General features: G+C 45.9%; 1 protein-coding gene across 11 annotated transcripts in view; it reads left to right on the forward strand.

The window, feature by feature from the left end:
• Positions 1-14,386, forward strand: part of auts2a (activator of transcription and developmental regulator AUTS2 a) — a 355,571-nt gene that overhangs the window by 236,806 nt on the left and 104,379 nt on the right. For all 11 annotated transcript variants that reach the window (XM_086307757.1, XM_086307760.1, XM_086307759.1 and 8 more), the window contains one exon: positions 3,346-3,375. In XM_086307757.1, the coding sequence (XP_086163883.1) occupies positions 3,346-3,375 (30 nt within the window). The remainder of the gene's footprint in view (positions 1-3,345; positions 3,376-14,386) is intronic.

Consider the following 14,386-nt stretch of genomic DNA (forward strand, 5'->3'; position numbering starts at 1 on the left):
CTGGGCTTTAACCCCTTCAGCGCTGCTGCAGGACATCCAGTGTCGGTTTGATAAACAGGCACCTTCCTCTGTGCACTAGTGTGCTTTAATGAAGACCATATCAATGATAATTAATTCCAAGGGCACGGGCAGAGGTTAATACTGATGGCAGTTTTTCAAGCATAACCCGAGGCTAACTTCACGCAGAGAGCGCTGTTCAACTTGCAGCAACATAGACAGCCAATCAGGAATTACAAGAACATGCTAAACACACTCTGCTGGACCTTTATTGTTGTCATGTTATTTTTTTCTTGATTGCGCCAACATCTGTTAGTATTTGTGGACCAGTGGATATCCAGAAGGTTATGCTGGAAAAGAGATCATGGCATACTTGCTTTGCACGCAAACATGTGTGATGTGGTTACCTCTGCAGACTTTTTCGCTGTGGGTAGCTCTGGCAGGAGACGTTGCCGTGCCCTGCTGTTACAGACGATAGCACGGCTGCGTCGTTTAGCATTCGGCCCGTGGCTCCTTCTGTTCCCCTTCTACTGGGCCAGTATTGCTCTCAGCTGGAGAGGATTTAGGACAAGAATAATTTACTTCTACTTTCAGACCAATATAAACAAAAGGCTCAATGCTTGGACAGAGTGTAGGGAAATTTGTAAGAGCACTCAGCCAAGAGAGAGGCCCGGGTGAGAGCAGAGCGGCAATCAGAAGTGGTCCGGATACAGGCCAACATCAACAGCTCTTAGAGCTGAAGCTAATGTTTGACATTCCTGTGTTACTTAAACTAAACACTGGGGTCTAGCTGTACAGTATAATGCAGGTCCTGTGTAAATGGCACCGGGCCTGGTAGACTATCACTTTCCTTTGCCAGCCCTCTCCCAGGACTAATGGTTTCCTTACTGTACATTACTGTTGCTTTAAATAAGACTTTCTACCTCGGCCTGTCAGTGATCTCAGTGGCACCACTTTTGTTGTTTTTTCTCTGTTCGGTACAATAGATTCGTTTTAAACGCCTGACACATGTCTTTTCAGTCGCCGCGGCGTCCCAGGATTGCTCTAAAGTGTTTTTGACGTGGTTAATCATAGCTGCGGGTTTTTGTTTTTTTCATGCTCGCATGTCAGCAGCTGTTGTATCACACAGAGCTGTAGCTCGTGCTGACCTGTAAAAACAATGCTCAGTCTTAATGATGAGGTGTACCGATGTTTCCTGACACTTCCAGCTGTGAAGTGCAGACCTCGGCTCCTGATCAGGTACTCAGACTTTTCCCCACCTCGGGTTGTGCATGAAGCGAAACATTCGTTCACTATGATCACTTCTCAGTGAGTGACAGCTCTGCCTCAAACCTGTTTTTTATCCTTCTCGAGATATTATTATTTACTACTTCCTGCCCGAGCTCGAACACAGAGTTCACGGGAGCTTTGGCGTCGTGGACGTTCAGATCGCCTGCTCTCGGCTGTCAGGCCTGATCTTAGGCTTTTTTACTTTGCTCATTATAAAGGCATTTCCATTTTATTAAGTTTTCCACCCCCCACCCTTTGTCGCTTTGGGAAATTTGCATACCTCTATTCCAAGGGGGGGAAAGTAATGACAGCAATTTCTTTTCTTTTCTCTCCCCCACTAGCCGTGTGAGTGCTTCGTTTAGCGGCACCTGCGAAAGCGACAGGCTCGGGGATGAGAAGTGAAAGAGAGCAGTTGATTAAATCATCATCAAGTCGCAGCACAGAAAGTCAATTCTGCTTGCCGTCTACAATGATATCCCTTTATCTTAAAGTAATGAGCTATGGCACTTTTGCATCGGGTAATACGATGAGTTCCATTAGCATGTTCCATTTGCTTCACAAGCAAGGGCAAGTCATTCCAGCCGGCTTCTATCTTGGCAATCAAAGCAATTGGCTGCACAGCCGAGGAGCGGGGGAAGCAGGGAGAGCAAAATAAGAACAAAAAGGGAACACGGGGAAGAAAGGCTAGACTCCTTTTTTTCGTGGATCACAACACAATGCAGAAAACTGAAATTATGTCAATTATTTGAACCCCTCGCTTGCTTGCGTCGTGCACAGAGAAGCGGCTAATGAGTGCTCGGTCGCGTCGCTGTTGCTACATTCTCAAAAGCCTGAACGCCGTTGATCTCGTCTGCGGCGTTAGTCTGTGTGGGAGGCCACGAGAGAGCGATGCAGGCAGACACGCCTATTTACTCAGGAGCTGGAAGAGATGCATAAATGCACGCAGTTTGGAGCTTTTAATATTACACAGACACCCGCGCGTGATCGTGATCTACCGTCGTCTGTCGTTATCTTTATTTGTTATCAGGGCTCCTGCGCGCTGTCTTAAAACGGGGTTGGAATGTATGGCGGAGAAGGAGTGAGAGCGAAATGGAGCAGGGAACGTCTGAGGAGTGTTTGCCCAGTGCGTTTATTGCCTCTGCATAATTTATGAGCTGCTGGAGCTGACCATCATGGCAGTGTGCCGCAGGCAGCCCCTTGGGCTGTGCGGGACAGGCCTGTAAATTGGATGCTATGCTCCTGCTGAGCTCGCAAGCCCCCTTTTTACCATCCAGCCCGAGAAGCAGATCAGCCACAAACCCAGCCAGCTACCTTTGAGCTCTGCAGGGCCCAGATCAGCAAAAAAAAAAAATAAGAGCACGAGATGGAAGGAAGAAATGACACGGCCTTCTGTCGCTCACTCCGTGGGCCGTCAATCATCCCCCCCCTTCACTCCTGCCATACTTTAATCGTCACCCACCAACCCCTCCTCGCGCTCCTGCCCACACGCTGTACCAGCCCCTGCCCGTATTCCCCCCCAGTGCCTTTTTCATTACTGACTCCAGTGCTTCCCTGCACCTCAGCCATATGCACAACTACGAGGGCCGCCATTCACCCAGCATCACGCTAATTAGTTGATAAAGAATTAAGTGGACCTTGAAATTGAAATTGGAACAAAAAATTGAAATCTAGCCCCCTTTTTCCTCCCACCATTACCAAGTTCCCTTCCTCCTCGTGTCAATCTGCCATCCCCAGCCTGAAGCAGCAACAACATCATGCTATTAGAATTCCAGTGGCGATTAGAGTTCGGAGATTCCAGCACTGTCTGAATTTTACATGGTGCCCAGTGTTAACAAGGGCACGGGCGCTCATGAGAAATTCACTTTATTTCACATTCTGCTGCTTGGATCAGCTAATGAACTGATCTGATGATATCCAGGTCCAGAATACAAGTTATGTGATAAATTTGTCATTAAAAAGTTGATAAGATGAATGAGATTATGGTGACCACACGCACTGGGATTGAATGCAAACTGTTTAAAACCCCACAAACTGGACATCTTATTCCTAATTTGAGCTTTCTCTTTCCTTCTCTCGCAGTGCGACACTGAGAGTGACCAGGACGACAAGGTAAGACTTTCACATTGGGCTGAATGTGCTTGAATCCCTTCGAGCGTCTTTTATCAGTGTTTTAAAAAGATCCAAATGTTACTTTAAGACTGAGAATTGAATGTAATTAGAATTAAACATCCTGTTAATAAGTATGACAAAACCTTAATTAGTTGCGCATTAATTATGAATGACTTAATGATGTGCAAAATCTAAATTGAACTGTTCTGGCTTTTTAGGATTTCAATGACATTTAAATGAGACTGCTCCGGCAGCCAGGCTTTCTGTTACTTAAAGCACAGACGAGCGTGTCTGCAGCACGGCGTCTATTTCTGTATCTATCCATCCACCTATATGCTGGTGTCTGCCCGTCTGTTTCTGTGACGCGCTCTTTTTGCTCCTGCATTTGTCTTCACTGTAGTTCTGTTTCTGTAATCCCAGCAAAACCACCTCCTGCCAGGATCTATAGCGTCTTCCTGTGTTGGAGCTTCATTGCGTCAGTTTTGGCACTTTTGTTGCAGTTACATTGTTACAGCAGCAACGAAACACACAGCAGTGATTAGCAGCAAACAGGCTCTACAGATTTAACAAAGTCCGGAAGTGTTTCAGGGAAAAAGCCAAAATAATGTGAGTTATGTGAATATCATGGACTTCAACAGGTTATAGAACATAAGTCATGGGCCATGGTGGAAAAGCTGATGATGCTGAGTTGTGTACAACCTCAGTTTTTCTTAAATGTATTCATTTGCTTTAATTATTTTTTACTTTAGTGGTTTTTGGGTTAAATTAAACTGACTGTACTGGGAAAATACACAATTACAAGGTTGCAAAAACTATAAACTGTAGTGCTAAATGACTCCAGATGCAGGAATAGCAACTTTTCATATACATTTTTTCTCCTGGGAGAAAAAGTGATTAAGCTTTGGTGTTCTCGTGTCCTAGAGCAAGTACTGGGCATCCTGTAATTTCAGAGAAGAAAAGAAATCATAACAGATGTTGGCAAACGTTTAAAGGTTACACAAGTAAAGAAGCTAATGTGCCCGTTTATGGCTGTAAGTAAGAATATAGTGGCGTTGTTTTGAGGTCAATGATGTCCATCAGATCAGTTACACGTGGAGTTCTTGGCCCCGTCCAAAGAGGTGCTGCGAGCTTCTTAACCTATTTTGCAAACAAACGCTGAAAAGCAGCTTTTCAACATCCAGAGAGAAGAAGAAGAAGAAGCCTAAAAGGAGTCATCATCAGTGTCAGAACCTGAGGAATCAAATGAACGGCATCCAGAGGTTTGTATGCTTGAAGTGACTTTGTACCCAGACACCATAGACATGATATGAGTTTATGAGTATGTGGTTGGAATGAGATTCAGATCTGATTCAGTGGTAGAGCTTCTGCTCTCTGTGTGAGGTCCGAAAGCTAAAGGTGACTGAGCGGGAGGACATTTTTGTTGGTTAGAAGGTAAAGGACCTCCGAGGAAATGCATCATCCTCTCAGCTGTGTAAGGGGCGGGTACGAGAGGCTCGCGCTCTGTCTTTAAAATGTCCCCGAGGTGAGCTCGAGTCACGGCGATTACTTTTGGAGCGCTCTGAGGAGCCACGATCGAATCCTCAAACGAGACGCTGGACATCGTTGCGTAAACGTGCATCGCCCGTGCAGCGTTTCGTCTTCTGGGTTCTTGTTTTTCTTTCATGTGGTGATGCAATGATGAGGATGGTCACGGTTGGGTAAAATAAAAGCACCTGTAAGCGTTTAAACGTTTGTTGCTATTCTGGTTGTAAAGCACTTTAAAATCCAGGTCTCAGTTTGAGCGTACTTTAGATTGTAAAAGCAGCCATATTAGCCACTGAATTCTAACCAGAGAGCTAGATGTGCTCTAATGATTTAGTAATGCCATTTGCTTGTAGTGTTTAGACTCTGCAGCAAATTGAGTCATTACTCAGTGTTGTCGATTTAAATTGCTCTTGTCTCGGTGGCAATTCCTTCTTGTTTCAGGAAGAGAGCGAGAGCACGGTAATCCCCCCAGTGACTGTATTAATTCACCCTGGCTCACGTTACGCTCCTGATGAACAGCACCGACTACACCTTCCTGTCATTGATTAATTGTGTGTTAAAGTAACAGAGGAGTGAATTAGTAAACGGGGACCCCTATGACAGGGCTGACTCACGCGTTCTTCCTCAACGTAAGGAGTAATTGGAGCTCCCACTCAACGGCCCTCCTTAGTCCACGTCACCTGCCACTATCTGCTCCTGCCAGGAGCCTCGCACGCTACGCCCAGTGCCGCTGCTGTCATTTGCATTCTGTGAGCGTGGCGGCAGAGCAGAGTCATTTTAATGGGTCAAATGTATTCAGATGAGGACAAACGTGGCTTATTTCGTTTCCCTTCAAAAGCAGGAAATGGAAAAAGTGTTCCCAGGAGAAATCATGTTCTGCCTGGCGTAGAAGGCCTCTGCCGTGGAGCTGCCGGGCTCTGATAAGAGACAGCTCTCCGTGTGCACGCGATCCCGTGTCGCTGTGCGAGTGTGTTTCTGCGTGTGCTGGAAACTGTCAGAGCATTTGCTCATTACAAAGTGACCCGTAGGACGGGGCCTTCTGCAGCGTGACATGTTAATGGCATGCTGGGAGACAGGTAGGAGGACGCCTATCAGCAGTCACTCGCCGCACAACACTGGTATTATTAGCCCTGTATTCGTACTGTTAGCATCTCTTTCCCAGCAGCCAGTGTGCATGAAACTGTCCCTTCATGGGGGACAGTTTTTGGGGGGCTGAAACTATGCGTGGGGGGAAGTGAGCCGTTCTTCCTGAATAATGATCTTGTTTACCGTCTGTCATGGCTCGGCTCCTCCTTTGCTCCAAGGTGCAGAATCGAGGTGTCCAAACAGGATCAGGCGGTCACACGGGCCTGGACTCGTGCAGAACAGCTCATTTCCACTTCGCTGAGCTCTGTAGCATCAGGTATCGCTCATCCTCCAAAGGTCCATAAGCAGTGAAGTCTTTTAGGAGCCTCTGACAGGTCCACACACTTTAAATATATTAATAATAATGTGGATTTTTTATCAGTGTAAGTGCAGCCTGCCTCATTTATTTTCAAACGGAAACATTCCCTCAACGTTTAATTAGCAGTGGTAGATTTCTCCACCTCGTCTTGGATCTTTGTAATATAGTCGAGAGGCTCCGGCTCTGTCTGGACTCACGAATGCTTAAGTGATTTTTTTCCTTCTTCCTAAGTGGCACCTTGAAACTGCCCGTCAAACATTTTCGCACCGATGTGCGCTAATGCTCAAGTGCTCCTGTTCCCCAATCATGCACTTAGGCCCTCAGCGAAGACAATGAGTCTATACTGTAATCTGCACAACTTTATCACCACGCAGCTTTTATTCCTCTTGCCTCCGGCCTTTTTTATAGACCACACCTTCCTAAGTGTTATTTACTCGCTCTATCAGTAGCCACAAGCTGTAAATGCCATTCTGAAAATGTTCTGCGTCTTATTAACGGCCGCGCAGCAGAGTGCTGTAATTCGCTGTGCTTTGCTCTTATTGGAGGCAAGGGATCCAAGCAGGAACCTGTTTGTCCTTGACATAAAATAAAGATCTGAACCAGTAATATATTTGCTGTTTCTCCTCCTTTATTGTTTTGCTGTGTTTGCCCTCGGGCAATTATAGCAGAAGAGTCGTGTTTCTCAATCACTCAGCAGCACTGTACATAAAACCGTTTTATATCTTCCATCCCCCCACGCAGCCTCACCCCAAACCCTTCCTCTTCCGCCGCAGTGGGAAGGATGAGTAATAAAAAGGAGAGAGCAACTTGTCAGCGTTAAAAGATTATGTGTTTTGCCCCCTCCAAAGGAAGAGAGTAGTGTTTACAGGCTTGAGTGGGTGCTCGCTAGGCCGAGGCTGAGGCTGATTGCACTAGAGTACCCTGTCAGCCAGTGATTTGTCATGTACTTTATCATCCTTGTCACTCTGCAGAGCGTTGTCATAGGTAACATTCCCGCCTGCCCCCTCCCCGCTCTGTGCTTTGTACCCAGTCAGTGTAGGAAATTTGTATTTACTTTGGGGGAGTGTAATTTGTTCCTCATGGATAATATGACCCTTAGCGGAGCCGGATCACGGGTTAGTTGAAGTGATATTTTCCGGTAATGGTAGTCGTACATCATGGCTGTCAGGCCGGGTTAGGAGGCGAGCACATTACAGCTCCATTTTAGCACTGCAGGCATCTGGGATTATTTTCCATAACCAAGTATGACATGACTGCTCTGCGGAGTGCATTAAATTTTTACTAGCTTTTTTCCCTCCCCCGGCAACTTCTGTGGCTTTTCCCCCCGCTCTGGGTCTCGGGGCTGCCACGGTGATGGATACCCTCCAAGTCCCAGCAGCACTGGCCAAGGTTAGCGGGTGTCACAGACCTACACCGCTCCCCTCCATCCAATAACCGGCAAATCCCTGCTCCCACCGAGGGGTGCGCACCGCCCACCGCTCTGTGTTGCAGCAAACCGAGGGCCTCCGCTCACCGCCGCAAAAGCACAATAGGATTATTCTGCTTTTACACTTCAGTTATCAAGTTTGTGTGAATGTGCAAATACAAGTTTAGCAGTTTTCACCAAAAGGAGCAGCAACAAAAGACAGACGGAGGTTTGGACAGCATCCTTGAGCGGATCGTGTTTGCGCGCGGCGGCTGCTCTCCAGAGCTTCTGATGGCTTTTCTGTTCTTTGCTCCGCTAATTTTGATTCCGCTCTCCTTGGCAGCAAGGTCAGCAGTGTAAATGCCACCTCTTGCCATTGACAAATGGTCACCCCCCTGTCTGATAATCACTGAGGTCTCAGAGGTGGACGAGCAGGCGGAGCTCATTAGGGCGCCACAGATGAGAAATTAATGTGGAGATTCCAGGCCTGGCAGAAAGCCGCAATGATGGGCCTCGGGTGGGGGGGTGGAGGAGGTGGCGGTGTGTGCTGGGGGCTGGATGGATGGACCCTGTCTAATGGATGACCAGGTCAGCAGGCAGCATCACTCCCTAGACACACATACGCACACGCCGTCCCACCCGCTACCTCCCCTCCTCTTAGCGCCTGTCACCTCACCCACCCCGCCCACAGCTAGTTCTGATGGACTTTACACTCCACGATTTAGCGTCGCTATGCACGTGCTAAACGTGCTAAACATTTCTTTTGTCGACATGTTTTTCCTGCTGTGTAATGTCCCTCTTACCTTATTTTCTGTAACACATTTTTGTAAATGAGACAAATCTAGAACGTAGAGAAACGAGCCGGCGCTAATGTTATTAATGGAGCACAGCCAGTGAGACTTACAGAGCTGTGATAGTGAACTGAGAGTCAGCAGTATGGCTAGCCTCTGGGGTTCGCCCCCCCTTCATTCTCCTTTACAGTCACTGTGACCCATTTACAGTAGCTCCACATCCTCCTCATTGTCCCAGCAGGTAAATCCTCATTCTGTCACAGCGTCATCTCCTGCTAGCATTCACAGCCTCTGAGGTGGACAGGATCAGCACGTCATTAATGTTGGGATCTGTGAAAGCCAATTTTTACATCATTGTAAGTGTGTAGCTTTGCAACCTTTAGAGTCAGAGCACAGAGTACGAGCTGGAAATGTTTTTCGTTTGTCAGAAGCTTTTAAAGTCCACAATTCAAAGTAGTTCCCCTGAAAGCTTCCAGCTTATTCAGGAGAAAAATGATCTAAACCTACGTGGCTGCATCGCCGTTGCCTTTTCGATTGCCTCCCGATGCTTTGTGATTGCTAATAGTGTGTCGGTTTTGGTGTCGAAACACAGAACTGTAGATGGTTTGACTCTTACCTTGAGATGCGATATTATACAAGCCCTAATGTGTGTTACACTTGCCTCTAGAGTGCTCAACCTCCCCATTCATTTATGGCCAACAATAAAATGTAATAATGCACACGTTTGAATAGGACAAGGTTGCCAAGTCCTTGAAATTGAATGGGGGAAAAACAGTCACAGAATCATGTTTCTAAGGCAATGATTCAATTCCCAGTGCAAGCTGAGAACACAGGGGATGGAAAATAATTCTATCAGCAACAAAAACCATAAATATGCTGTTTGACTGAGATGTTTACTCCTGTGGAAAGAAAAAGCCATTTCCATCTTTCCTGACCTGGAAAAGAAAAATCTCTCAGGCAAATTGTGTCCATATATCAAAGACTTTATGAGATTGTCCTCATACAAAGAGGCTTTAGAGTGGAAACACAACCCCAGTTAAAGAAATATCAAGTCCAGTCTATATTTAAGGATAAGCATAATGAGGCGCTTATTTCCCACTGTTTCGCTTTTGCACACATGATATAACAGAGAGATTCTTTATCAGCAGAGTAGAGAAGGCGTATTATTCTTGGTAAATGATTGAACTGCTTTTATAACCATCTGTTAAACCCCTCATTAGCTCTCCCCATATTTCTAATAGTTGCACTAATGTTGTTTAAGCAGCGTTATTAAAACTGGCCTGAGCTCCGAGTTAAAAATAGCCAAACACGTCGAGTCAAACTCAATTACATACATTTTTAACATCATTGACCTTCCCAATTACAAACCTGCTCCATATGGTGCCATTTATCAGCTGCCGCGATGCTAACAAAACAGTGGGCAGCTAGGCAGAAGCGTGCGCGGTGCTGCGCATGCAGAACCTTCTGGGTCGTGTTGGGCTGGACGATCAAGAGCAAGCAGTGCCCCGACTCCTCAGGTGTCTGTGCTCATCTCTATTTATGAGGCAGTGTTTAATAAAACATGGAGCAAGACCTTGGGTTCAAACCAGCGTCTCTGGAAACAGGCTGCTTATGAAAAAAAACATCGGTTGTTATGCAGGAAATCAGTTTTTCTCACATTCGCTCTTCATCCCTCACTGTCTCCCTGTGAGAGCGGCTTCTCCAGCACACCAAGGTTAAACTTTCTCAGCGCACTGGGTGAATGTCAGTCAAAGTCTGGCTCACCTGCACGTAAGCCCCCCCAACAACTGGGCCGGTGACTCCCCCCCTCTGCCCCGTTATTGCCCTTTTGTCAAGCCGGTGATTTCTGCAGAATTGACTGGCTCTGTGCGCTGTGCACATCAGGATCAGCTCACAGGAAGTGGAATCTTCCCGGCTATGTAAGGCAGGCGGGTTGTCATATGTCAAGTCCTGTGATATTTGTACCAAATGAACAAGGCTGCAGATTAAAACCACCGTTTTACTGTTATCTGCTTAATACATCAGTAACAGTTGTTAGCTCGGTGTCCAGCAGTGCTTTTAACTGTGCAGGAGATGTTTTCTAGAATCACCTTCAGTGCTGCTGTCACGGCGGGGTGCGATGATGAGGTGGACCCAGAAGCAGACACGGTGGAGACAAAACTAAGGCTACATTCACTCTGCAGGTCTTAATGCTCAATTCCAATTTTTTTGTCTGCTCGTTCACACTACAAATAAAATGCGACAGCAAACGCGCTCTAGTGTGAACGCTCAAAGCGGCCGCATGCGCAAAAGAAGACGTCACACACAACGCGCTCTGTTTAGACCCAGAGCAAACAGTAAGTTTGACTGATGGCCTTAATATAAAGACTTCGGACTTTACGTTTCCCAATTTTTGCTTTAAGTTATTTTGTTATTTACATAATAATGTAAATAACCTAATAATGATCCTTATTGCTGTTTTAGAGGAGCGGTGCTTCAAAGGATAGCTGCAGATTTCTGTCAGAATCTGCAGATTATACAGTACAAAGAAAATGTTCACGTTTCTCCAACGTTGCCTTCCCAACATCTACACTGGATGGCCAGGAAGCGTTCACGATGTCTTCTCGGGCGCTGATAATCAGCGTCTGTCTTGTGTCAGTGACGTAAAAGACGGATTTAATGCGACATGACCATCAAGCAGCAGTCGCTTTCTAAAACATCGGATATGTATCGGTTTCAGCACCACATACGAAAGTGACCCAGATCGGATTTGAAAATATCGGATTTGTGCCGTTCACACTGTCAGACCATGATCGGATAGATGGGTCGCAAAGGGTCAAAAAAATCTGATTTGATGCGCTTTCACCTGCAGTGTGAACGTAGCCTAAGTTTCAAAAATAAGACTAATAACACAAATAAATAAAACAAGGCTCAACTATGAACTAAACTATGACTTTTTAAACTACGACCCTAACAAGGGAAACAAGGCGGTACGTAGGCAGACGCCGTGACGCTGGGGACTTAAATACACACGTGAGGTATGGGGACACAGCTGACTGGAGTGAAACATAATGACAACACAGGCGAGAGTAACGCTAAATACAACGAGCAAAGAATACCAGACTCTTTCAAAATAAAACAGGAAGCATAATAAGACGCAGACATGAAACATGACAGGTGGACACACTGAACAACAAGGGGAACCTACCACGGGCATAGCTGAGAGTCCACTGAGGACGAGAACATGTAGTGAACACAAACAGAGAAACAGAGTAACCTAAACTAAACCCGTAACTCAAAGCAACCTGATAAGCCTCCGTACAATATGCCTACAAATACAATAACCTCAAAATGCTGGGTCGCACACCCAGCCCGTGACAATTGTACAGCGATATTTAGTCTGGCTAGCATCTTTCGAGTAGCCGCATTTGTAGTCATAGACTTGAGATTATTATACACCACAGAAATGCCTGTATTGCAAATCTCCCAAGCAAACAGCTGCTGTAGAGGGCCATAACTCTAATATCCTGCTGTGTATTTCACCACAGGGAGTGAGTCACTACAGAAGTAGATCCTTAATGAGGGAAATAGAAAGCAAGCCTGTCATAATGACAGCGACGTCCCAGCATGCATGGCGGCAGCCACAAACAATCTTAATGACACGAGGGGCTCTGAAGAGAGGCTGTATGCTGTCGGCTCCTGGGCTCGGCCCGGCTCCCTAACCCCTCCCACATCCTTTGCTTTAAACCGCCACCACCGCATTGCTTGTTAGAGGCAGTGTAATTAGGTGGCTGAGCTTGTTGCGAGTAGCCCAGGTCACAGAGGCATGTCCAACCCTTGTCCTGATTGCTCCTCGGGGAATTATTGACAAAACACAAGGAACATTGCATGTTGGGCTCTAATTATGTGTACAAGACATAGATGGCCCCGGGGAAATTAAATGAAATTCCCCAGCTTGATGGGTCCTCCACACTCATGGGATCCATTCTGTTTCTTATTAAGCTCAGCCATTGTCTGCTTTTATGAGGCAGCTATGTGGAGCTCGGCACCAGCTAAATGCTTTTAAGTGTCTCTCTCTTCACAGTGGCAATACATCAATGACTCACGGTGGAAAATTGCCTGTCGATTTTGATCTACGCCGAAGAGCATGAGCAATAAACCGGCAAATATATTTAACTAATGCTCGCTAATATCGTAAATGTAGGGTGTGAATTGGAGCACCTGCGTGGTGTTTCATTGTGTAATCAGATTCTTTTCGCTGCAGCTTTGTGTGGACACATCCAAACACCTCTAATTCCTGTGCTCCAGATACTGGACAGGAATTGATAGTCTCCTGCTTGTGCAAATGAAGTGATAAGGGGGTCTCACCCAGATTACACAAGGCCTAAGTGGCACAGAGAAAGCTTATGGAGATGAATGAATTCATGAGGCTGCCTGACAGATTCTTAAGAAGCTATGTAATAAGGGATAAATCAAACAGCTACCATTTTGCCTCTGAATGATTTCAAATTAAAGGGAGATGGCAGACCTCCCAGGGGTGTTTGAGCTTGGCTATAGAACTGTGGCTGACCCCCCTCTGTTTTTCTCTATCATTAAAACACCCTAATGACTGATGTAAAGAAAAGAGTTTGCATACGCTGTAAATAAACAATCCCTCTTGAGTCAGCGCAGCAGGACGTTAGTGGTCTTTGACTGTGGGGCAGGCCTGATCCCAGAGGTCCGATCATTCTCACCAGCATTCATAGTTCACTGTATGATGTTATAAGATGAAGCATCATTTGGATCTTGTTATCTCTTATGGTTAGAAAGTGATAAATTGACTGCACTTGTATATAATGCTTTGAGAGTCGTGTAAACACGTGTAGTCCACATATTTTTTAAGAATTGCACCCGTGTGGCAGTGCAGGATTTCAAAATAAAATTAGCAGGTCCAACTAAATATAACTCTAATCAAAAAGTAACTTCCAAAAACTTAAACAACAAGTGGACACAACTCGCAAACTGAGCTATGGGTCACTTTTATAGTGGTTTGGCCAAACCATTGACACACAATAGGGGGGAACAAAAACAAACACCAGTACTAAGCACAGATAACATGTGTAAACCGAAAACACCCCTGTTCCTGATAAGCACATGTTAGTGCTGCTGAGCAGGCATGTTGTTGTCTTTCGCCCAGACAGGAAACAGCCGCACCAGGTAACTCAGAGAGAAACTTGGTTAATATGACACAAAACATTTTTAGAAAAACCACACAATGCTACGATGTACACGCCTCATAATATCAGTAAATGATTAATGAATTCTATCAGTGAAGCAACTGCAAACCAAACCAAGTGAATAATGTGTGGCTGATGACATCACAAGCGTCTTACTCGGGAGCAGGGATCAAACCGCCAACCCACTCTTCCACCTGAGTCACTAGCACAGTCAATAACAGTAACAGACCAAAGATTTGACACCGTTCAGACGTAACACTGTGACCTCCTGCCTAATATTGTGTTGGCCCCATGTTTGCTACCAAAACAGCCCCGATCCACGAGACCCCTGAAGCTGTGCTGTGGTGTCTGACACAAAGATTGTCACGGTCTGCGGAGGCAGACCGTGCGGAAATGTGTGTGGTGGACCCAGGAGCGAACACAAGCGAGGATGCAGGAGTGGAGTTAAACAAAAGCGAGCCTTTTATTCTGGCTGATGAAAGGAACAAAACAGAGTGAGGGCAGCATAAGAGTAATAGTTCAAACAGAAACCTAAACTGGACATAAACTAAGGCAAAGCTATGGCTGGAGATACGGAACACAGGGGGTGGTAACACAGACGACGCGACGCAGACTGTATGAAACACAGAGACTAAATACACATGAGGGATGA

This window comes from Aulonocara sp. 'chitande type north' Nkhata Bay, linkage group LG10 (genome assembly GCF_057382095.1).
Source record: "Aulonocara sp. 'chitande type north' Nkhata Bay isolate Kocher_YH1m ecotype deep benthic linkage group LG10, A_spYH_male_GT1.1, whole genome shotgun sequence".
In the NCBI taxonomy this organism is placed as follows: Eukaryota; Metazoa; Chordata; class Actinopteri; order Cichliformes; family Cichlidae; genus Aulonocara; species Aulonocara sp. 'chitande type north' Nkhata Bay.